This window comes from Peromyscus leucopus, chromosome 7 (genome assembly GCF_004664715.2).
Source record: "Peromyscus leucopus breed LL Stock chromosome 7, UCI_PerLeu_2.1, whole genome shotgun sequence".
Classification (NCBI taxonomy): Eukaryota; Metazoa; Chordata; class Mammalia; order Rodentia; family Cricetidae; genus Peromyscus; species Peromyscus leucopus.
Window position 1 is genome coordinate 66896086 of NC_051069.1, and position 25599 is coordinate 66921684.

General features: G+C 43.4%; 1 protein-coding gene across 1 annotated transcript in view; it reads left to right on the forward strand.

Annotated features, from left to right (window-relative positions):
• Gclc (glutamate-cysteine ligase catalytic subunit) overlaps window positions 1-25599 on the forward strand; it is a 42891-nt gene that overhangs the window by 12878 nt on the left and 4414 nt on the right. Inside the window, exons 2-13 of the mRNA XM_028859832.2 lie at window positions 9524-9636; window positions 10322-10504; window positions 14332-14445; window positions 15990-16048; window positions 16148-16281; window positions 19990-20047; window positions 20243-20256; window positions 20428-20544; window positions 21316-21454; window positions 21881-21993; window positions 22423-22515; window positions 22779-22883. Of these exons, the coding sequence (XP_028715665.1) occupies window positions 9524-9636; window positions 10322-10504; window positions 14332-14445; window positions 15990-16048; window positions 16148-16281; window positions 19990-20047; window positions 20243-20256; window positions 20428-20544; window positions 21316-21454; window positions 21881-21993; window positions 22423-22515; window positions 22779-22883 (1242 nt within the window). The remainder of the gene's footprint in view (window positions 1-9523; window positions 9637-10321; window positions 10505-14331; window positions 14446-15989; window positions 16049-16147; window positions 16282-19989; window positions 20048-20242; window positions 20257-20427; window positions 20545-21315; window positions 21455-21880; window positions 21994-22422; window positions 22516-22778; window positions 22884-25599) is intronic.

A 25599-nucleotide genomic window follows, 5' to 3' on the forward strand; every position in this document is an offset into this window, starting at 1 on the left:
CACCTCAGCTTTCCAACATGGCGGAACTACATTTACCACCAGCTCTGTGGGAACCATGCTCATCACTGACTCTGTGAAGCAGTGGGCCTATGACTTCCATCCAGCAGTGTGTAGTCCAAAAGCCTTTTCTTTCTTTCTTTCTTTTCTTTTTTTTTTTTTTTTTGGTCTGTACTAGCAAAAACTGTATCCACCATGCACTATGCTGTGTAGCTTGCAGACACCACTGTATACAGTGGCAGGAATCCACCATGCTGCACTCAAGCCTATATGCCATGACCCCTCCATACTGTAGCTCAAATCCACACTCCACAGCATCTGTGTACCTTGGCATCTCTGTATCTTGACTCACGTGAGACATGAAGTAGAAAGCTGTTTTTGGCTCCATTATTGTGTGTTTAGAAGTCCTTTTTAGGGCTGGAGAGATGGCTCAGAGGTTAAGAGCACTGACTGCTCTTCCAGAGGTCCTGAGTTCAATTCCCAGCAACCATATGGTGGCTCACAATCATCTGTAATGAGATCTGGTGCCCTCTTCTGGCCTGCAGTCATACATGCTGTATACATAATAAATTAATTAATTAAAAAAAAGTCAGATATTGCCTTTAAAAAAAAGAAAGTCCTTTTAAAACTCTTTTAGGTCTTATGGAAATTTGAGAGCCCCATGTTGGTACACCAAATGTAGTTGGAAGGTTTCCTGTGTCCTACCTGGCCTGCGGTCAGCACAAATCTCTCACCCACAGTCCCGTAGCCTTTTATAAAATAATCACACAAAGGCTTAATATTAATTACAAACTGTATGGCCATTAGCTCAGGCTTATTACTGACTAGCTCTTACACTTAAATTAATCCATAATTCTTATCTATGTTTAGCCATGTGGCTTGGTACCTTTTCTTAGTTCTGCCTTGTCATCTTGCTTTCTCTGTGTGTGGCTGGCAACAGCCTTCCTCTTCCCAGAATTCTCCTTGTCTGCTTGCCTGCCTATACTTCCTGCCTGGCTACTGGCCAATCACCGTTTTATTTATCAACCAATCAAAGCAACATATATTCACAGCATACAGAATGATATCCCACCAAGATGTTGTAATCAACATTTGAAAAGCTTTATGCCCCTGCTGTAGAGCTAGGAAACAATGAGCACTGGCCTGCAGCGGTAGTGTGTTTGGTGCCATTCTCTCTGGGGCCTGCCTGTGGAGTTGGTATTATCTTCATATTACTTAAAAAAAAAATAAAACAAAACACCAGAACAGCGAGGCATGTGGTTCCCAGGTTTCGCAGGACGGTCTGTACTCATCACTGCTCCCCCTAGGTTATTGTCCAAGTATGCAGGAGCAATGATGGTGTGTACAGACTTCACTATAGATCAGGAGAAGAGGGGTAGGGCAAGGGACAAGTGACAAGTAGTACCACTCCTTGTGAGGATGGGAATGCATGGCAGAACCATAACAGAGGCAAACTTAAACATAGCATATTTCATTGTCAGATGGCCAGTAATTCTCAGTGAGATGCCTGTCCTCAGAGAATGACTCCGTTCATTGTGTACATAGTAAATTCCTCAATCAGAGCACAAAGGCTGCAAGTTGAGTGCATGACTGCAACCTTCCCAGCCAATCTGCTGACAAGCTGGCCCTATGAAAAGGCAAAGACAGGACGAGCCCTTCCTAAGAAACTGAGGCTGAGCTAGCTTTATAGGTAGGCAGCCTGTGCTGAACCAGAGACTCTTGATCTGTAGGCGTGATTCAGCTTGTCTAAATGTCCCAAGTCATGTCTAAAGCAGGCTGGGATGACTCTGATGGTCAGTCTGCTGACATCAGGTACAGCTTTGGAATGGACCCTGACACTGCTTTGTGAGCTGTGATTAACAAAGAGTATCTGTGTTCAGATTCTTAACATTTTGGAATGGCAATTCAGTGTTTGGGAGGGCAGGGGTGGGGGGTGTTCCTGTCATCCTGTCTCTGAGTACAGCAGGTGCTTTGGAGTTAACCTGTTTCGAGTCCCTGTCGCTTATGCATGATTTGGTTCCTAGGAACTAAACCCCCAAGTTTCTCCTGTTTCTCACAGCATTTAGGACTAGGTAAAAACAGTACAAGGGGATATGTTTACTCACCTCTCTGAGTAAGTGAGAACACCTCTGAGTTCTCTCTGCAGTAACAGGCATGCTTCCATGCTAAAGCCTTAAAGGCCCTTGCACCTAGGAGAGTCACTGCAGAGGGCACAGCCCTCTCACTCTGGAGATGGCGACCTCACCCCCTCTCCAGCTCTGCCTGCTTCCAGGCTGTTGATTGAAAACAGCCTCGGAGTGGGAACCAGAGTTCTCTGTGTCCTGTCCTCCACATACATGTGACTAGAACTCTGACAGGAATATAGGAGTTCATTTGTCCTTGAAATCTAGAAGCCAAAGTCTAGAGACAGAATTGTTTTGAGGTAAATACCTACTTATATTTACAGTACTGCAAGTTATTGGTGGCCAAAGCATTCTTCACATTGGTAACCTGATACATTTCCTTCCTAGGTTTGAGCAAGAAGACTAGTTAGGTTCATAGACAAGGTAGGGCTTCATACATGTCAGAAAATTTAAAATGACATGCCAAGAATTATTGCATGACTTAAAAAAAATAGCTAACATAAATTAAGAGGCCCAGAAAATGGATGTTTTATGTCATCCTTAAAGCATGAAAGAGCAGGGGCGGCAAGATAGGGCTTAGTGGATAAAGGAGGCTTGTCCTGCAGCCCTGACGGCCTAAGTGTGACTCCTGGAACCCACATCGTCGGCAGAGGAAGTCAACTCCTAACCTCTATATACATAAGCATCATGACATGCCCCAAATCATAGATTAGTAAATGTGGGAGATTGTGAACATGAGGGAGATCCACACTCATGGCTCTTTTGTGCCACTGTGAGTGTGTCCAGGTCAAAATTCTGGTATCTCTTGAGTTTCTGTCCTTTGTACAGTAATAGAAATGTTCTAGTCTGTACTATTTAGTTGACACCAGATAACTGAAATTTTACTTTATGTTAATGAAAGTCTAAATAACCATATGGAGAATGTGATCTATTTGTGTCACAATCATATTTTCTTCTTAAAGTCTTGATTTTTCACATGGGCCTCTTCTCACTAAACTAGGCATGGGAAAAATTTCCTGTGGGCCAAAGTGACTCGGAGAGGTAAGTCTGCCTACAAGAGAAGTTCACTTATGCAGTGTTAAAATTGAGGTTAATAATTAATATGAGATTAATAATTAATAAAAAGACAACTCTGAAGCTACTGTCCTGATCAAGCATACCAGATGCTGACCAAAGATCAGAGCAGGGTGAGGCCAAATTTATTTTGATTTCTAAATATCTAAATTTGCCCTAGAGTGTATTATATAATTCTGTGGCATAAATTGACATTGAAGTGTATGTGAGGGGCAAGGGGAGCAATTGTCTTACGATACATGAGATGTTTTCAGATTCCATTAAAAACCTTTTTGAGGCATGAACAATTTGTTTCATTTCACCAGTTTACAGTACTACCATATTATCACAGGCAGAAAACCATAGAAGTGTACACTTTGTACTCCAAAACTGCTGAACATGACCAGAATATAGTAGTTTTGATATTTATGATAACACTAGAGTCCACCTTAAATCAAAATCTGACCCATCTCAAAGTTTGGTGTGAAAATTTCTGTCAGGGTTTTGTCCTAGTCACTGTTGTGTTGCTTCCTGAAGAACACTGTGACCATGGCAGCTCTTTAACTGGGGGTTTGCGGGTAGGTCCATTGTCGATCATGGTGGGCAGCATGGCCCTGGAGCAGTAGCTGAGAGCTACATCCTCATCCACCACCCACAAGAAGAGAGAATCTTAGACTTTCAAAATCTCAGAGCCCACCCCCAGTGACAGACTTCCTCCAACAAAGCCACATCTACTCCAACAAGGCCACCTCTTTCTTAATCCTTCTATTCCTTTCAAAGAGCTCCACTCCTTGGTGACTAAGCATTCAAATGCATGAGTCTTTGGGGGCCGTTCTTATTCTAACCAGTACAAATTTCCCATTCAGTCTTACACTATGCTCAGCATAAATGTTCTTGGTTTTGACATTTAGATTCTCCCTACTATGGGGTGATTACAAATTGAGTAATATCACTGTGGCTCTCACCTACAGGGGCTTCAAGTTTGGGTGTCAGGCTGGATGTGGAAATGGTGCTGTCTAACTTGATGGCTGAGAGTGTACCCCCAAAATAAGTTACTAATACTTTCTGTGTAAGGAATCTTTCCCGAGACCCCAGGCATGAACCCAGGGTTAAGAGTTTGTGATTTAGAGAACTATTGTGAGATGATGTCCAATGTGTGAGCTCCTGCCACATCTACTGGGAAGACAGCAGCTCCCCAGGAGTGGGTAGGGACATAGAGCATCCTGAAGGGACTTGTACTTATGTAGCAGGAATGTTCTGTAGACACTTACCTTTGTGTGGCCAGTGTCTCTTCGAAGTATTAGCTAAAGTTTAAATGATGCATCCTCTGGAAAGCCCTCTGGATCCCGAGATTTAATTAGATCCTGTTACTCTACATATATACATACTCTACACCATTCAGTTAATTTAGTTTTCTAGTGGTTTTGATTGTCTTTCTAGCTATAGTGTGATAAGAGCAAAAGCTGCATCTCCCAGACTCTTCAGTGTTCCCAATACCTGCTCATCTCAGGATTTTGTTGAAGAATGAAAGAACAAAAGAGATAATGTTAGGCAGAATGGGCAGCTGGACCATGCCTTAGATCTAGAAGACAGTTTCCCCACATAACAAAACATTAATGAGCATTTTGGGCAAGAACTCCAGCCACCGCTAATTAGTCATCTTTTCTCACAGAATGGCTGTGGATTGTCCAGGAGTTGATGTAAGGAGAGGTCTGGGTCTCTGGGGAGTGCTGGTGCTTCTAGCAGTAGAGTCAAGAGAACTAACAGTGGGGTGCAGGAGGACTGACCCTGAACCTGGCTTCTGCCCTACACTGACCCTCTATACCTTCTAGGATATAGAGAGTACCCACCATACACACTGTAGGGGAAATAGAGTACTCTGTGACTCCTTACACATCAGGTACTGGGTTCCTTCTCTCCGGGGGTCACGTGCATGTTGGGTGGGTTAAACACCTTTGAGTGTGGAAATGGCTTAGTTATCATTCGTATGGAAGCTGACAAAAGAGCTTTCTCAAAGTATACTCTTTCTCTGGGAAACCTCCTGTTAGTCCTAGGCTAATGAATCACTACCTCTTTGCTCTAGTAGAAACCAAGAAGGCAGTGCTTTGTAAAATGCCCAGCATGCCTCAATATCTAGCTCCCTTTCTAAGGGCTTCAAAACTTATAAAACTAAGAAGTGGTTGAAATTTTAATTTATACTACTGGCAAGTACCACTTACAGGCTTTATGTAAGTCCTAAGATTTTGAGTAGTATTACTCAAAGGTTATTTTAACCTTTAATACTACAAATATTTGCTGTATGTCTGTTCTGTATTCAGTATATTACAGAGTACTTAGGTCACTCTCAATTAAGGTTCTTTATTTTTATTAGTATAATTTTACATGAACATAAAGATGCTCACCTTTGCTCAAACCTGCATTATAACTTAGAATTACATGTTTGGTTTCTGGCAACCATAAAGCAGAGCTCACAATAGCCTTTTATGTGTGCCTTTGTCCTGATTCAACAACTCAGAGACATTTGAGACTAGATTTGTATGTCTGGTCTTGATTCAGATGTACAAAGATAGTAGTGACTTATCTAATGGGATAAAAATTACTGTCAACAACAGAAATGTCAGGGATATAAGTGTTAATGTATAGATTTAAACAGCACAGTGAGCAGGCGTTTTTACTGCTCCCTTTCTCCATTTGGAAGGATAACTAATGGGTCCTGGGCAGCCATGTTTTAAATTCTGTGTAGGGAGTTGTCTGTGTATTATGGAGAATAATAGACGTTTGGTGCTGGTGTGTGCTGAGTGTTTTGTTTCTTCCTCTGCTACTTCTGGGATATGCTTTGATTACATGAAATTGAATTGGTCACCCTGCAGCCCATTTATAATGTTTTCAGAATGGTGCTTATGAGATGTTGCTGGGGAATCTGGCTGTACAGCCCAGTCAGAGTTAGAGAATTGGCATATTCACTCCTTAAGCATTAGGGTTAGTTAAATCAAGTTTAATTGCTGCTCACGTGAGAGAGTAACAAATAATTATAATACACTGTAATAAGAGTTACGGGACTGATCTTTGTCAGAAGTAAAGATATAGCAAGCTACACTGCGTGTAGCTGAAATCAGAGAAAGAAAAACCTCACGGAAGGGCGACTCCTGTGGCTAGTTATCCCATGTGCTGCCTAGGTGGCCTCGCTGAATTTTCCCTGCTCTAACGTGTTCTTGGAGGGTCAGGTACCTGTGGGTCAGAAGTCCCTTTTCGGGTGGACTAGCTCACAGTAATCCATCCTCAGTGCCCCAATACCAGAGAGTTGCCATGACAGAAGTAAAAAGTGAATTCCCAGATAATCTCTGCCTGTTTCTAGGAAAGGCATGGCCTCGTCCCCTTCTTAGCCCATCCCTCCCTCCTGTTCTCTGTAACCTGACCCCCAGGTGTTGAGAAGGTGATTTGTGGGATTGTTCCGCACTTCTGGCTTAAGCCTTTTCAAACTTTATCTTCCTGATAATTTAACACTTCACTTCCTGGACATCTTCCCTTCTCCAGTGGCACTGAGTCTTGTAGGTCCCACATTTCTGAGGGGTAAGAAGGACCTAGTTTGGGGGCAGTGACTGAAAACACTGTGTTATTCCTTGGTGTAGAAGGCTTCCACACTGTTGACTTATTCTCTCTTTAGCTTTCTTCCTCTCTTTTATCAAGGAAGCAGTTAGGAAAGGGGTGACATCCAGGCTCGTCATGCAAACCATTGGTTGTAGCTTTAGGCATCAAGTATGGGGAGCTTTGGCGCGCTGTATCATTGTTATCCTTCATAATTTAGGTGACTGAGCCAAGCCCCACTTTAGCCCTGCTTTGGTCGTTAGAGATTCCATTAGCACTTGAGGTGACGGGCTGTGCCGGCCTCACGAAATGAGCAATTCTGAAGACTGCTATGGAAAGGCAAGAGGAAAAAAAGCTCGTTTTGTTTTATATTTATTTAGTTAAAATTGAAAAGTTCTCAGGAACTTTTATAAGAGTTCATTCAAACTTAGGCCTTATAAAAAAGTCAGGTTTAGCCGGGCGGTGGTGGCGCACGCCTTTAATCCCAGCACTCGGGAGGCAGAGCCAGGCGGATCTCTGTGAGTTCGAGGCCAGCCTGGGCTACCAAGTGAGTTCCAGAGAAACCCTGTCTCGAAAAAAAAAAAAAAAAAAAAAAGAAGAAAGAAAAAAAATCAGGTTTGTTTTTTTTTTCTCATGTAATAATTATTCTGATATTTTCTATTCTGTTTGCTTCATGAGACCACGGGATGATTTTCCAGTTAAGAGCTGATTTATTAGCATCTTCAATGTCATTCACTTAGCTGATTTAAAACAGAATGAGTTTGAGATTTTTGCCCCTTTGCCCTTCTTGGTGCTTTAAATTTGAGGCTAGGGTTTCTGAAATTTAGGATTTCAATTTTAAACTAGGAAACTAACCAAAGTCATTTCAGTTTAGCTGTATAATGACCACAGATATTCTTGATTATTTTGGACACAGATAAATGATGCAGACCCAGTAAACTAAGAGTTATCTTTTACTTTATCTTTTAGAAAACTTATTATCTGCTTAAGATCCATGTGTAGCTGATGATGCCAGGCCAGTGAGTAAAGGAGGAAGATTCCCTGTAGCTCTCAGAAGCAACTTTGGGAGGAGAGCGGTCCTGGTCTGTCTGGGAGTGGGAACCTATGGTGACAAGAGAGGTCTGTTCATGGGAGTGCGAACTTTTGGTATAGGGAGCATGGTGGTGGGAAGCAGAGATCTCAAGACAGAACCAGAAGCAGACACAACTCTCAAGGTGTGTCTCCCCCTCCCCCCAGCAGTGACCACCTTTGCCAGCTGTAACGCTAATCTCAAAGGCTCCACAATCTCTCAAAACAGTGCTGTCAGCTCGGGACTGAGTGTTCAAGCACATGAGGTTGTGGGGAGCGTTTCACATTTCACCTGTAAGAATAGGCTTTAAGGTTAAGATCTCAGTATGAAAATGTCACGGGCACCCTTTCTCTTGTGCTCCTTCGCAGACTAAACATACCTGTACAGACACAGTGCTGATTCAGGTAGTGAGTTTCATGTACCCCTCCAGAGTCTTACAAAGCGCCATGGTCCAACAGTGTTGAGCTAGTCAGGAATTCCTGGGACTGTGGATGCTGTCTGGCAGTCTGGCAGGTGGGCAGCCCTTCCCCATTCTCCAGTCTTTCATTTTCACTACATTGACGCATCTCATATTTGTGTTTCACATACCTAAACCAAATATATCACTCATTTCTTAAACGGAAAATTCTTGATAGGAACCTAAATTCATCAATGAGATGACTAGTAATATTAATCGCACATGTTTTACTTGGTTCGTTGGCTAGTTTTCTTTTGTATTTTAAACTGCCATGACATTTCCTGTGGATAAATGTTCATCTCTCTGTATGTTTTAACTGAAAAACAAAAGAGCCTCTTAAAATGTATTGCTTCTGCCTGTCTTTGGTGTTTGACCTGTGGGTTGTTTTGTTTTTTGTTTTTGTTTTTGTTTTTTTGGTTAGAATTCTATCAGGTATAATAAATGCACTAGTGTGTCCTGCATTATAAATGGTATTGTGTTTCAGATCAGAAAGTTGTCTTCAATTACTTGTATCATACCAAAACTAAATTGTTGGAGCCTCTAAAATAATGTCTTTACATTGGTGTGTTTTTGATTTTAATCCTTGAAGAAGAATGGGAAATTACAGGATTGTAGAAGAATCTACCTGGAACTGTAATCTATCTTGACTCTGATTCTGGAGAGCCTTTTTGTTAAACAGTTCAGGCAATGAGCACTAGAATGCTTCTTTTTTCAAATGCGCCTCAGCATCTCAGCTCTGAAGGCATCTCCTTTAAGTAGCACTTGTCAAAATGGACATCTTGACCTTTCTATGGGATAAGAATTAGAACAGAGGAAAGAGATTGAAGAATGAGTTCTTGTCCTCCCACAGTGAACTACAGACCATGCTCTGCAGGTTTTTATGTTATGCACAGGAGTTGTAGTGAAAGAGATATGACCGTCCCCAGTTTCTGTGACTCTTTCCAACCTTCATATTTCCCTGTTCCCTGCTCTGTTTCTTGGGTTTATTTGTTTTTGTTTTTTGTTTGTTTGTTTGTTTTTCTGAGACAGGGTTTCTCTGTGTAACCACCATGGCTATCCTGGAACTCACCTTGTAGACCAGGCTGGCCTCGAACTCAGAGATCCTCCTACCTCTGCCTCCTGAGTGCTGGGATTAAAGGCTTGTGCCACCACTGCCCAGCTTCCCCTGATTTGTTTCTGAAGGTCATGTTGAGTTCAAGTCTGGAAAAACATTAGTCTTGTCTTTGTTACTTTCCACAGGTGGAATACATGTTGGTGTCCTTTGATCATGAAAATAAAAAAGTCCAGTTGGTGCTGTCTGGAGAAGATGTTCTTGAAACTCTGCAGGAGAAGGGGGAGAGGACAAACCCCAAGTAAGCTGGTGCACCCGAGACTCGACCTAGTGGTTCTGGAACCTTCAGAGTAACTAAGATATAGCTAGGATCTTTTCCTCAGACTTGTAGAAGGCAGGATGGCAGGGGTTAAGAGTGTAGGCTTGGGTCCCAAGTTACAGTTTCCAACTCTGGTTCCTCTGCTCACAGTGCCTCAGTCTCCTCATCTCTATAGAGTGCAGATAATGATAGTCGCCTCGGGGCGCCTCAGAACGTGAGCACAGTCAGCTGCAGCAATGTGGAAGGAAGGGCGTGTTTGTTCTTAAAGACCCAGTTCTGAAATAGAATTGAGACCCACAGCAAAGTTCGGACAGCTGGAGGCAGTTTTGTTTTGGCAGCAAGATGTTTAAATATTTCTTCTTCTTTTTTTTTTAACTTCAAGTTTTTTGAGATAGGGTCTCCCTGTGTAGCCCTAGCTGTCCCAGAGCTCGCTCTGTAGACCAGGCTGGCCTCGAACTCTCAGAGGTCCGCCTGGCTCTGCCTCCCGAGTGCTGGGATTAAAGGCCTGTGCCACCCCACCGCCTGGCTAAAAATTTATATCTCTTAATGAGGCTTTTATTCATTTGTACCTAATAGCTTTAAATTTTTTAATGCAACTTGAAAACATTCTGAAAAAGTGAGTGGACCCCAGTAAAAGGACACTGAAACTAAAATGGCTTCTCTGTAGCCACCCAACCCTCTGGAGACCAGAGTACGGAAGTTACATGATTGAAGGGACACCTGGCCAGCCCTACGGAGGAACGATGTCCGAGTTCAACACAGTGGAGGACAACATGAGGAAACGCCGGAAGGAGGCTACTTCTGTGTTAGGGGAAAACCGGGCTCTCTGCACGATAACTTCTTTTCCCAGGTTAGTTCCTGCATCAGCATCTTAGATCAGGAGTGTCAGACTGGAGGTGATGAAGTCCTGGCATTTCCCTTTACAGTCCTCCCACTTACAGAGGTTTGTACGTTGGACTGTGCAGCCCCGTCATCTTCAAAGTTCACTGTGAGACTTAAAGTGAGACACGCACACACACAAGTCTCATGTTTTAAATCAATCTACAGTCTTATATCGGCCACCTTCCCAGCTGACCTGCGGCATGTGTGGCCCATGCGCTGGAGGTTGGACTTACTTCTGACATTTGATAGACTCTTACATGAAGGCTGCTACAGCAGTCGCACAGCATCCTCAGCTGGTGGCTGGTGCCTGGACACTGGTGAGAGAGCACACGTGTGGACTGGGTTGGAAAGACCCTGGGACTGGTGATCGGTTGGCAGTGTGCAGAGAGTGTGGCTCTGGCCCACCCCTGGGGCTCCTCTCACTGGGCTCTAGCAGTTGCCCACATCTGCATCTGCCCTCTGGCACTCTCACTGGGGTGTTCTGAGCCATGGTTCCCAACCCCCAGAGTGCTTTTGAACACCGAGGAGGGAGCATACTTTCACAATCTGGCAGACATCTAGCACAGATAAGGTGAGCTCGGTGTGGGCAGCGCCGGAGCACCTTGGGCACTCTTGGGCCTGGTGTACTCTTGCCAGATACCATCTGAACACGCCGAGTCCCATTTGTGATGTACTGGAAACTTAGCGTCTGTCGTCAGTCTCGTTAGGACAATAAATACCAGTAAGTAAACAGAGAGAAGGTTAGAACGGGGCACACAGATGTCCTATAGTAAGTATAGTGCCCTATGTGAGATCGGAGTTCTGCTCACAAACCTCATTTACCTAAGCTAGACATCTGCCTTCTCCATCAGAAGAGCTATGGGGGTGAGTATCCATAACCTTAAAACACTACACTGTTCTGATGTTGCTTTCTCTTCTGAGAGCACAGACATTCAGAATCATGCCATTGATCTTAGAAGGACATTATTTTAAATAAGAATTGTAGTTTTTAAGCTCTCTATTGTAATGTCTACATATAGGAGTTAAAACCTTAAAGTCAATTATCTTAGAGACACTGAGTGCCTGTTCTGTTCTAGACCCAGGCAGGCTTTGATCTGCAGAGCTGAGGGCACAGCAGAGATTAATCAAATACCCATTATATAAATATGAAATGTCTAGTAATAAAATCAGGGAGTGCCGTGGGGTGTGGCTATGGCTCTGTGATGGATTGTGGGGTGGAGGAAGGTCTCTCCAAGGGAAGATGATGGAGCATCATCTAGGAGGAGCTCCACAGGAGAGGGAGCAGAGGGATATTCTAGGGAAGAGGAGTCCCACAGTCAAGCCTGGTGGGAAGTGGAAGAAAGCAAGTTAGCTAGCTGTTGTGACCAGGAACCTGAGGTGCAGATGATTGGTGAGGCTGGGTGGGTGTTGGGAACTTTGTTATTCTAAAAGCAGTAGAGACCTTGGGAATCTAGGCCGGGTAGATATTATCAGTTTGCTTTGTAGCCTCATCTGGGCTGTTGGCATGAGAGCGAACGTATAGCAAATGCCAGGGCATGCCAGGAGAGGGGAAAGGGAACTCCCTAGGGCACTGTCTTGGTGGCAATGGAAAGTGGATGGACCATAAAATGACAGAATCGGCCAACCTGCTGGAGGAGACTAGAGATACCAAGGGTAGTGCTATAGGTATCCCGGGGAACCTGAGGATAACGGAGGAGCAACCCAAGAATCAGGCTGTGGGTGTTACTTGACAACTTTTAGCAAATGCCACATTTTTTCTCCTTAACATCGAGAGAATTATACATCTAGCTTTAGCAAACTAAAGTGTGTGTGTGGGGGGGGAGGCAGCACAAACCAGAACCATTTCAGACAGTTGAGAAATGTACAGCATTGCACGGAGTGAGTGTTCTCTCTGGGCCACAGAGTAAAGGTGTTTGGTTAAATTCTACTGTGTCTCTTGCCTCAGTTAATGGCTCTGTATGGGATAGGTGTTCTCTGGAGAAAAGGTTTATAGTGGCTTCTTCCACTGTAAATAAAGAGAATTGAAATGGGAATAGGTTCCATCAAAAAGTCTGTAATTCTTTAAAATTATGTTTTTAAGAAAAAGCCTAGTACTAGAATGGGAGGTATTTGGGGACTTGTAAATGACACAGTAATAATTACTACTGATTTAGTTCTTTAAAACCTTCCTGTAGGGGCTGGAAAAATGACTCAGTAGTTGAAAGTGCAGACTGCTCTTGCAGAGGACCTGAGTTCAATTCCCAGCACCCATATTGGGTGCTCATACCTGCCTGTAACTCCAGCTCCCAGAGATCCTATGCCTCCTGCCTCCAAGAGCAGCTGCACAGACATGCACATACCCACATACACACACATAATTAAAAATAATAAAAACAAATCTTAAAACCAATCCCTGTGCAGCTATTCTGAATGATGAAGTTTTGCTGTATCTTGGGATTGAGCAGGAAATGCTGTGCTGAAGTATAAACAGTCTGATTTTTCTCTAAAAAGAGGCACAGCTCTGTAGTCTGGAACAGTGCAAAACTGAATTTCAGTTAACTTTGTATGCAGTGAAAAATCACGCTTCTTGGTCAGACTTGCCTCACTTCAGGTGCTCATAGTTGGTTTGGACAGCATGGTTGATCATTTTTCCATTATTTGTGGAATGTTCTGGTGGACAGTACAGGTGAATGGTAAAAGTGGTGCTGTGATGTCAGAATATACATTCTGAGTTTAGTGTCTGTTCATCCCACCTGGTTCTAGGAAGCTAGGATTTCCACAGGTTAATGTCTGTCATCTCCTAAAGGACTTTTTAAAAAGACTCAGAAAAGATGCATAATTGCTACATGGATGCCCAGGAGGCCTTGGGGCTAGGAACTGTTTTCCAGATGAGCGACAGCTTCAGTTGTTTGTAGGTGGTGGGCAGCTGCACAGCCTGGACTGACTTACAGAAAGTCCGGGTAGTGGTTCCCGTTGCTGATCTAAACCCTGTCAAGAGCCTGCTTTGTTTTGCTTTGACTAATTTGGAAGGACTGCCTTAGTGCAAGTGAGGGCTCTTGAGGTTAAACTAGACAATAAGGTTGGATCTTGGCTATCAGAGGGCACTCTGCTATAAACTGGGGACATGAGAGACTCTTTAACCTCGAGGGATTCCTGAGGAGATGTGCAGAGGCAAAAATCAGGACACCTGGTCCAGATTCATCATAAGGTTGGAACAGTGGAGTAAACAAGATCGAAAGGTAATTTGAGCATTTGTAGCTAGTGAAGAACACTTCCAAAACAATGTAGGCACTTCCATTACACATACCTCCTAATAGCATGTGACCAAGGGATTCGTTCTCTTCTTCAGGAAGCTGAGTAAATGTTTCTAGATGCTGGTAGAGACTGATAAAGTCAAAGTCAGCTGGAGTAAACAAATAAGACCCTAATGCAAGGCAATTGGAGTACAGAAAGGGGCCATAAAGGAGCTGGTATTCACAGTGTTTACATTGGTTTGGAAACACTGCTAGACCCTCCAGAGTAAGGAGTAATGGAAGTTAGATGTTTTATTTTTATGTGTATTGGTGTTTTGCCTGCACCTGTGTCTGTGAGAGAGTGTCAGGTTCCCTGGAACTAGAGTTACAGAGAGTTGTGAGCTGCCATGTGGGTGCTTGGAGTTGACTTGGGACCTCTGGAATAGCAACCAGTGCCTTAACCACTGAGCCATCTCCCCAGCCCTGGAAGTAAGATGTTTTTAACCATCGTGAATTCTGGTGATACTATAGTCAATTTGTTCTAAAACCACTTCTCACCTATTCCTTTCTCAATTGGTTGTAGACTAGGCTGCCCTGGATTCACATTGCCCGAGCACAAACCCAATCCAGAGGAAGGAGGTGCATCCAAGTCCCTCTTCTTTCCAGATGAAGCCATAAACAAACACCCCCGCTTTGGGTGAGTATAGCTCAGACTCTGCCTGCTGGGATACAATATTTGGTGTGGGAATTCCTCTCGTGCATGTACTGGGTTCAGAGGAGACAGCAGACACACATCTGCTCATGTCCACAGGAGCCCAAAGCTATTCCCTTGTTACTTCCTGCATCCAGGTTTGCTTTGTCCATTTCCAAGTCATCCTTCAAGTTCTTGGCTCCTTTTCTCCGCTTTAATTTACAGGTAGTTTTCAGTTCTAATTCTGCAAGCACGTGTATTGGGAGGTTTCCTTTATCTGGTCCTTTCCCGTCTAAGTTACCACCAGGATCTGTGATCGCCCTGTATTACTCTGTATGCAGTGACAAGGTCAGATATGTACATCACCTGTTAGAGCAGAGGCATTCTCCTGTGTCTTCTAGGTCTGTAGCCGGTAGTTTAATTCTTAGCTTTGAAGTGGCTTTAAGTCCCGCATCAGCTGGATCTTGACTTTACCTGTGGGCTCACCTATCCTCCTGGCCCAGTGGCAGGGGAACTCTGAGTTTATTCCTTTCACAGGGCCTCACACCTGTCACATTCAAAGGCTTTGCTTTCACAGGCCTCCACGTATTTCACATTAAATCTTTGTAAGGGTAGACAGATTTATTTATTTGTTCTGCTGGGTTTTATTTTGTTTTGTTTTGAGAGGATTCTGTCTACATAGCCTTGGCTATCCTGGAACTCATTATATAAACTAAGCTGGCCTCAAATTCATAGAGATCCTCCTGCCTCTGCTTCTCTAGTGCTGGGATAAAAGGCATGCTCCACCATGCCCAGCTAGACAAAAAGTTTATAAATACAGTTTCTCTGAAGCATTTTCATGTGTTTAAAGAGAAAAATATTGAGCTTCAAGAAAAGACAGACCATGACAGTTATCAAATGCTGGCACCAGAATTCCTCGTGGACAAGGAAAGCACGGGAGGTCACCATGGAGAAGATAGCAGCGTGTCCTGACTAACTGAAGGAAAGCAGCCTCAGAGCAGATGGAGCATTCACGCTGAGTCAGTGACAGCACTGTGCCAATCTTGTAGTAGTCATAGTAACAGAGAAATGAAATAAGCCTAGTTTCATAACTTACTGTACCTCATTCGTGTAAAGTGTTACTGCAGTTTGTAATCAGTTTCAGAAATCTGAGGAAATGTTTTCCTTTCTTTGTGCTGTTAAAATTGTGTTTGAATTAGGACTAGTCATGTGCTCATTGGCCATAGTCAGGTTAGTCAGGTTAGTCCCGGGAGTCAGGGTAGTGCTGGCAAAACCCAAGTTCTTAAATTTGACTAAAATGACTGTGGCTGGCCTTGAACACCGAGCTGGACCTCGGTGAGCACTAGGAGGAGAGATGGCGCCACCCTGAGCTGAGGAACTGCTGGATGCCAAGCTTCTTCTAGAAAACCCTTAGAGTAGCGTGTTACATGTGCCACAAGGCTGTCTTGGTGTTTTAGTCTGAGGTAGGATTCAGTTCCGTTCCTCTTGATGTACTCCAACTCTAACGTGGCAGTTCTTGGGTGACCTTTTCTTTTGTTTGCTTGTTTTAGAACTCTAACAAGAAACATCCGGCACAGGAGAGGGGAAAAGGTCGTTATCAATGTTCCAAGTAAGTCAGTGGGCCATGGGGTGATGAGCCTGTAAACTGTTGATTCTCCTTGATTCTCAACTGTTCTTCTTCTTCTTCTTCTTTTAATTAACAATACAGTATTTAAGGACAAGAACACACCATCTCCATTTGTAGAAACATTTCCTGAAGATGAGGAGGCAGCAAAGGCTTCTAAGCCAGACCATATTTACATGGATGCCATGGGATTTGGGATGGGAAACTGCTGTCTTCAGGTATTGCTTCTGTTACATGAAGAGGCTAAATGTCCTCTTCCTTTCTTCTTACTAACTCCATGCATGTTTCTTGTTTAAAATCCACCTTCTAATCAGATTCAAAGATAGAATGCTTTTCTGAAACCAGATTGTTTTAGTAACATCATTTGTAATCTTTTGACTAAGAATTTAGAGTTCACCACAAAGATATATTGTTGTTACTAAGCTTAAATGCAAAGTGTTTGTGAATTCTTTCTAGAAGCCCGATTTTTACTGCCATCTAGTGACAGCCTTTGAGGATGTTAGACAGGGCTTAGATTGATTTATTTCTGAAAATGACCTCTGATGGGAGAATCCAATGAGTTTGTGATCCAAGGGAAAGCATTTACATTTCTTTGGCTTTTACATTTTTATGTCTGTGGAAAGTTCCCTCATTGTTTAAAAGGAATAAATATTTAACAGCTTTTTGACTAAGCTAAGTTACACAGCAAATTCAATAGCACTTCTCTGTTGACTTAATTGACATTTTTGTTGGGTCTAATCAAATAACTGATGGCCCCTGGCGGTGACTGTGCCCAGGGCCAGAATGGGGTGCAGAGCTCAGAGCTCCTTCTCCCACATTCTCCCCCTGCTTAGTCATTCGGCTTCCTCCATACTTTTTAGGGCTCATTTTATTAAACTGGGGTGTAGCCACTGCACAAGAGGCCACAAAACTCAGCATTCTTCTCTCGAGGCTGGAGGTGTCACATAAGTCTCCAAACTGTTGTTTTTAAAACTACAGATATAATCCAAATTGAGTACCCAAGTCAGACTTTCCCATACTGTCTGTTTCTATAACATGATAAAGGACAAGGTATTTTGTTTCTTCCACATATTTGGGTAGGATCAGATATGTGGCCTCCAAACACACAGGCCAGTCTGTTCCCTTAGAAATGGTCACAGTCATTTAAAAAGAGGCTGACTGAACTGCATTATCTGCTGTCCTATCTTAAACACAAACATTGCTAAAATGGACCATTAAGCTCTAGCATTTAAAATACCTGGCTTCGGTATTCTGTGGGTGCTCTTGGAACCCAGCCTTCCCTTGGTTTAATACTGAACCGGGGAAGCACAGTTATGTAGCACCATACCAGAGGGACAGTCTCTCCCTTGTGACACTTGCTTTATGTAAATAAGGGTAAACACAGTTCTCTAAGGCACGAGTGTAGTGCTTGCTCCTCCTGACATACCCTGTTACAATATTCCACTTTAAAAAGTTACAGCCACAGATATTTAAAATGTGTGATAAATGAGACGAATTCACAAATAGCCACAAAAGTTCCTAACTGGAACAGAAGGAACTGTTCATTATAGAAAATTACCTGAAAAAAGATGGAAAGTAATGTTTTAGTCAATGGAAGATTTAACAAAACACCTTCAAATTTGTGAGCTTGCCAGGTGCTAGTGCTGCTGTGACCTCAGTGCTGCAAAAGGGTTGTGAGTTCGGGGCCTCCTGGGCTCCATAACAAGACCATCTCAAAGAAAAAGAAATCTTCATCTTTAGACTTTTTGAGAATCATTTAATAAACAAAAAGGTCATGGCCTGCTAGGGGTTTGTTTGTTTGTTTGTTTATTTTCCACTTAGGAAAATTATGTGGCCTCAAAACTGGTAAACTTGAGATTTGGTTTCTGACATCATATGTATGTTCCTCCTTTGCCTCTTGTTGGTGTCACTTCCTCTTAATGATCCTTTAAGAGGACAGCTAGAGCTAGGGCTTCCTGTTTACACCTCTGTTAAGGTACCAGACTCCTTGGTTTTGCTTTCTCCACTAAAGGAGGCACCGTCCACAGTGATGTCCTGTTTGACTTGATGGACGTACTGGTTCAGTTCTAGAGCCAGGAAGGTAGTCAGGAAATTTACTTAAAATAACTAAGTCGTTAGAAATGAACTTTCAAATTTTAGTTGCTACTTTTCTTAGATTTTTCTAAAGCTGGTTTTCCAGGATGTACCTACAAATCCTCTGCTGTGTCCCAGGCAACCTGAGAAATCAGTGAAAGCCATTCAGGAAAAATGTTCATTACCGTATCTGCAAAGCCAAAGATAGTAACACACAGGAACAAACCCAGAAGTCATAGGAAGGAGCTAGACCAACTAAGAAACACAAGCCCAACAGACTCTGTCTATCACAGGGCCCGGAAATACCTGGATCTTTTAAATCCCAGTGGTTTTTAAAGTAGCTCAACATACCTTTTCCCCATGTTCCTGTCTTTATCGTTGTCTTTCTTGCATGACTCTCTGTAAATGTAGTAAGTGGGTGGCAGACAACTGCCCCACAGGCTTGGGATTCAGAATGGCCAGGCTGAGTACTACAGCTCACCCCAAGTGATAGGAAGGAAGGACCACAGCCAACATGAGTGCTTTGCTTAACCAGTCTCCCATTCTACACTGAATCCTTACTACACATAAAGTATGTTCGAGCTTGCTTGTTTGCTTGTGTCCTGTGTGCATAGACCAGAGACCAGCCTCAGGGGTCATTCCTCAAGTACTGTCCACAAGGGTCACTCATTGGCCTGGAGCCAGCAAGCCCTAAGAATCTGCCAGCCTTTGTCTCCCCAACTCCAAGACTAGACACATACCACACACCCAACTTTTGGGAGTTCTAGGGATCAAACTCAGGTCCCAGTGCTAATGAGGCAAACACTTCACCTCCTGACCTATGCCCCTGGCCTTACAAGTTGGTTTCTAAGTCCCAAGTCGCTGGAGAAGCTACCTTGCCTTGCTCATCAGTGACCTCATCTTCAGCCCTCCTCAGTTTTTACTGTGGCCTTTGAGACTCGTTTTCCTTAATGGCTTCAGCATTGCTTCCCATTGTCTTAATCTGTGGTGGCCAGTGAATTGTCAGTATTTAGAATTGAAATGTGCTACTCAGCATTTGCATGGAAACTACAGGAATATCAGGACACTGAGCTGTTTAAATAATTGTTTCAGTAGCCAGTTAACCATGTAATTCAGTTGGTGTGTCCCCGTGGAACTTGTTTGGATGTCATAAGGGATAGTTGAGGTAGACAGTTAAACCATTGGAACTGAGATTCATAACAGTGCACTTGTCGGCCACTGTTATGTCAAGGTTTAAGCACATAAATCAAAACTATCATTATTGAATGGCCGTAATGGAGGAAGTTAGAATTACTCCCCATTTGTGGTTATAACACTTGGCTGTTATACAAAGTGTATTCCTTGACCATTTTACCATCACCAACACTCTTCCCCACGAAGGAGCACAAGACTTTGGGGCAATTACTTTAGAGAATTTGGGTGATTTCTTTTTTTCTTGTAATTTTCCAGACTTGATAGTTTTTTTCCATTTACATTGATGTTTAGAACTATTTCCTATGCAGTGGGACATGGTTAAGGTCACCTGAGACAAAAACTTTTTTTGTTTATTTTTGTTTTTCGAGACAGGGTTTCTCTATGTAACAGCCCCAGCTGTCCTGAAACTCACTTTGTAGACTAGGCTGGTCTCAAACTCACAGAGATCTGCCTACCTCTGCCTCCTGAGTACTGGGATTAAAGGCGTGCGCCACTACTACCTGTCCCACGACAACTTGTAAACAAAGCTCAACACCTAAAGCCTTCTCATCTGTAAGGTGACCCCTTCTATTCCCACCATCTTTCTTCTCAGACTTACTTCTTATGGGGCCTGATAATGACTTTTTATAATTATTTTAATCATTTTTATTCTTAAACAGGTGACATTCCAAGCCTGCAGCATATCTGAGGCCAGATACCTTTATGATCAGCCAACTGGCCTACTCATATCGTGCCGCAATTTGTTTGTTAAAGTAGAAAGTATGTCTTCCTTTAAATATATCTGTGAAGAAAATAAGACCACGTGGCTATTTATTGAACTAATAACACATAGGTGGAGAACTGAGGAGCCAAGCTATAGTTCCTTTTGCTATTACTAAGTTTGAATATGACCATCCTTTCTCCTCTGCTAAGTATGTCCTCATGTTGTAGAAGGGGTGATTCAATAATAAATAAAGACCTGGGTTCTTTCTTGCACGCTCTGTGTATAAAACAGCAGCTGGGCGCAGCTCAGCAGAGCCTCGGGCTGCGTGGGCCGATGAACGTCGGGGCCTCCCTGTGTCTGCAGCACTGACTGCGTTTGCTCACGTTGGTTGCAGATGGCTTTGAGTGCTGCAGCTCCGTTTTACCGAGGCTACGTGTCAGACATTGACTGTCGCTGGGGAGTGATTTCCGCGTCTGTAGATGATAGAACACGGGAGGAGAGAGGACTGGAGGTAGGAATGCTTTCTCCTTAACAGATCTTTTACGTCCAGCAATGATGTATGCATATTGTACCCACTTGTATTTTGAAGTCTCTCTTAGATGTTTACCCTCTGGGTGTTCACACAAGGGAAGAGAATACAGGTGGTGAGACTAGCTTTGTTTTAAGTGGATATGTGAGGAGAAGGGTGGTTAGTTTAGGTGAGGAGTCAGCTTTTTATCCTTGCTTGAAATTTCCATTAGTTGTAGCTGCTTTTAAAAAAAGTGCCCATTTTCTCTTGTAGAAGTCACACTGACAACTGATTTACCAAAAGACTGGGCACTGTGTGAGTGCTGTATGTCCAGTGGTTTCTGTTAGGAAGTGTAATTGGTGGTCAGATGGTTGTCTCACTGGAAGGCTTAGGCTCTGCCCTGTAAGGTCTGGTTAGCACTGTTAGCATTTGTCGGTGTAGAGCTGTAGCAGTGAGTGCTTTGAACTCTGCACTCCAGAGAGCCAGGCACCCAGCTTCATCCTAGATGAGACTCCAGGACAGGTCTTTTCATAATTATCCACAAATTGTTGAACCTATTCTATAAATAGAAATAAACGTGCAATTTTATTACTGCATGTGAAAGAGAGGTTGAAAGGGGCAGATGTTCCTCAGCATATGTATAGAAGTAAGAGAACAACATTGTACGTCAGTTTTCTCCACCATGAGTTCTAAGGATGGAACACAGGTCACCAGGCAAATGTGCTTCTATATAATTACCTGGGTGTTAATTTCAGATCATTTCTTTTGTTTTAGCCTCTGAAGAACAACCGATTTAGGATTAGTAAATCTCGGTATGACTCAATAGATAGCTACCTATCTAAGTGTGGTGAGAAATACAATGACATCGACCTGACCATTGATAACGAAATCTATGAGCAGCTCTTGCGGGAAGGTGAGCAGCCCCCGACTCCTAAGCTGATCATATGTGCACCTTTTGTTCTTCAAAGCGCTTTCAACTTTGCTGACTCCTGGTCTGGTTTCTGTTTTTAGTGTGAAGTCTCTAACTTTTCTTATGAGGCTGCTTGTTCCTAAAGTTTCAAGTTCCAAATACTTGTGAGATCTTCTTGACTTTTAGCAAAAGGAACTTTTTGGAGCTCTGTATCTAGGTCCACACCAGTGCCCAGCAGGCATTGTGTGAGGAGTGAGTAAACTCCGACTCTTCCCCAGTGTCCATAGGATAAAATCCTGGGCAAGGTGAGAACACTGAACCACCCAGCCATTTCCTACGTCTAGACACCCTTTCTTCAGTCTGTGGACTTAGAAATTGTACGCGGTGTCTTGCCCTTTGCAGTTAGTCCCCTGCGGTCTGTCTTTGCAGGCATTGATCACCTTTTGGCACAGCACGTTGCTCATCTCTTTATTAGAGACCCACTCACCCTATTTGAAGAGAAAATACACCTGGATGATGCCAACGAGTCTGACCATTTTGAGGTATCTCCCGTTCAAGTGCATTTCACTTCCCAAACTGAGGCAGGATTGTTTATGTGCCTGTGAGGGTCAGTGACAGGAGAAATCTGTCTTCATTGCCTAGTGCAATAGAGAGCCAAGAAAAACTAAAAGCTAATTTAAAGTACTCTGTATGATTCTTTCTAGTTATTTCTCAGTTCTATGATACTAAAGTACAAGCTGCACAAAATAAGTGTTGAAGACGTGTCCTGACTTCAGGGAACACTTACACTTTGTTCTAACAAGTCACACTCAACAGTCTTAAAGTTGTAATGTTAATGTATTTGTAAACTGGGGAGTATTAGGTATGGATGGACAGTAAATAGTCTTTGTCCCTCACTAAATACATGTCATCTAACTGTTGTAAATGTATAGAAAGTTGGTTTTATCCTATTTTTGTTGTTGTTGTTACAGAATATTCAGTCCACAAACTGGCAGACAATGAGATTTAAGCCTCCTCCTCCAAACTCAGATATTGGATGGAGAGTAGAGTTCAGACCCATGGAGGTGAGACACATGCTTTGGCTTGGAAGCTCCCTTTGATCACCCCACCCTCCTGATGTTCTTCTCAGAGGGCTCTGAGTTTATCCAAATGTGCCTCTGAATAGCAACTCCAAAGCCACTGGGAGCTGATACCAGAGCGTGGACCTGGATATAGGGCCTCAGTCTCAAATGGGAGATGAAGGTGCTCAGGATAATGCAGCCTAAAGGGCTAGGGAGAGGAGCTGGGGCAGGCAGTCGGTCCCTAACCTTCTGGTCATCATCACTAGGTGCAGCTGACAGACTTTGAGAACTCCGCCTATGTGGTGTTTGTGGTTCTGCTCACCAGGGTGATCCTCTCCTACAAACTGGATTTCCTCATTCCACTATCCAAGGTAATGATGGGTGTGATTACAGCCATGAACACAGACAGTGCAGATGTGTTTAATTACTTACTGTATTCACTGGCCAGTTCCAACCTATCTTTACATAGAGTTTTCTTACCCGTCAGGATAAACCATCTCTACTTTGACTCTGGTTTTCCCCATAAGCCTAAAGATGTTTAAAGATGATGGCTGGAGGTGGTCCCACAAGCTAGTACCATCTCCCTAATAGTCCATTTGGTCTACAATGTCAAAATTAGGATGACTGGAGGCTTACCTGTAGAATTCAGGAAAAGGTGTCCGTGCAACCAAACTTGGGATATTTGTGGAGGATGTGATGGCATTAGATTACCAAATTAAGAGTTACAAATCCCAGCGCAGGAAGACCAGAGAAGAGGTTTCCTGGAGGAAGTTGGCCAGCAGAGCTTTTGAGCATGTCCTTGCTCAGAGGCCACAAAGCTAATGATCTGGAGCAGTCCTTAAGGTGGTCAAGGCCAGTGTTCTTGGGCCAGTATCTTCTCGACATCCTAGTGGATGGGAAAGACTGATAAATGGAGTGAGGACTCTGCTGCTAAGGAGTCAGGCCACCGAAGCGTCAGAGCCTCCTTGTCATAGCAAACCTGGGGGGATTAAGAGGCTTATTGCCCATGGGTGTGTGGGCTGGTTAAGTCAGATCCACCCAAAGAAGAGGCCATGTGGGCTACTCATCCAGGCCTCTGTGAACATGAGTAGATGTCCCAAAGCTGACAGAAGGCTAAAAAAAATCCCGAAGAGAGGGTTCCAGCTTCCTCACTTGGACAGTCCTCAGTGAAGCAGTGAACTCCAGCACCCAAATCTAGGAATTTTATATCTCAGCAGAACCGTCCTGGACAGGTGAGACAGTGAGGAGGGGAGAAAAGGAAGTGATAGTACTTATTTACTGAATTTAATGCCAGAGAGTTGGAAAGAGCACTGTCTGAGGTTGCTTCCCATCTAAATGGTTTCTTCTCTCTTCTGTATAACTTAGTGTGTGTGTGTTCTAGTTTGTTTATGTGACTGTGATGAACACCATGACCAAAGCAACTTAGAGCAGGTTTATTTTGTCTTAGGATTCGAGGTCCTAATTGATCATGGGGGAAGTCAGGGTGGGTGCTCAAGGGTTTCTTGCTTAGCAGCCTGTTTTCTTATCTAACCCAGGATCACCTGTCCAGGGGTGGCACCACTATGGTGGGATTGTCCCTTCTGTATCAATCAGCATCAAGGAAATACCAGTCTTGGCTGCAGACCAGTCTAACAGAGGCAGTTGATCAGCTGAGGTTGCCTCTTCCAAGATGACCCTACTTTGTATCAACTTGACCTAAAAACCAACCAGCAGATGCTGTGTGGCAAGGGCCACTTTCTCATTCTTAGATGATAAGTTTTTCCTGTGTCCACAGATGACAGAGGGGCCTTGCTAGCTTTGGGGAGATCTCCCCTTTGTTTATGGTGTTTTCCCATTCAGTGTTGGTTTTCTTTAGTGGTAGAGAGGAACCTAAGACTTCAGGCATGGGAAGCAGGTACTTTATCAACTCAGCTACACGCCATTGCAGTCTGAGGTCTTGAATAAAGGCTCTGTTCCCATTCAGAAGGGCAAAGGCTCCCAGATCCTGATCCTGTCGCACTGGGGATCAGGGTCATTGCGTGGATTTTGGAGTGACACAGACACTCGTGCATTCTGATGCTGGACATGGAGAGGATAAGACTTTCAAAACTGCTATTTAAAAACAAAGAAAATGGCCTGGGAAGAGGACTAAGCAGTTACTAGCACTGACTGCTCTTGCAGAGGACCAAGGTTTGGTTCCCAGCACCCACATGGTCACAACCAGCTGTAACTCTAATTTGGGGTAGGGGATCCAGAACCCTCTTATGACCTCTGTAGGCTCTATATACACATGGTACACATAAACACATGCAGCCAAACACAAAAATAATGACTCGTTTAAAAATAGGAACCAGGACTCCAAGATGGTTCCGTGAGTAAAGGTGCATGCCACTGGGCCCAGTGACCTGAGTTCAAATCCCCAGAATCCACATGGTGGAAAACTAAAACTGACCCCTGCAAGTTCTCCTCTAACTACCACATGTATATCATGGGGCACACGTTTTGCTCCCACCCCCTCACATACACTAAATAACTAAACAATTTTAATTAAAAATAAAGCATCTAGGAGTGTAGCTCACCAACAGAGCCCTTGCCTAACATGTGAGTGATTCTTATCACCACAAAGAATAAGAAAAACATACAAAGCTATTTATTAACCCTCAGTGGCAGGATATGGTAATGCACCTAAGATCTCAAGTACTTGGGAAGCTGAGGCAGGAGGATTACAAGTTCAAGGCCACCTAGGCTCCATAAGCAAGAACCTGTGTCAAACATAAATAAACAATATGAAAAGAGCGTTTGTTTAAAACTAAAGTTAATTCCAAATGACTGGCTGGAGCAAGAAAAAGAAGAAAGAAAACGTCTTAGCATTAGGAAGGGAGTGTGAAGCCGGAACTCACAGAGGGAAAGCAGTGGGATAAATGACGGCAAAAAAAGGACTGGAGGGGAGATGGCCATACAGTAAGGGCATTGGACTCCACACAAGCCGTCTTCTGGCACACACAGAGATAGACAAATGGGAAAGTGTTTCTGAGAAGAAACAGGTAACATCAAATTGAACATTCCAGTATGATTTGCTTTTGTAAGACATTCCCAAAACAAGGACAA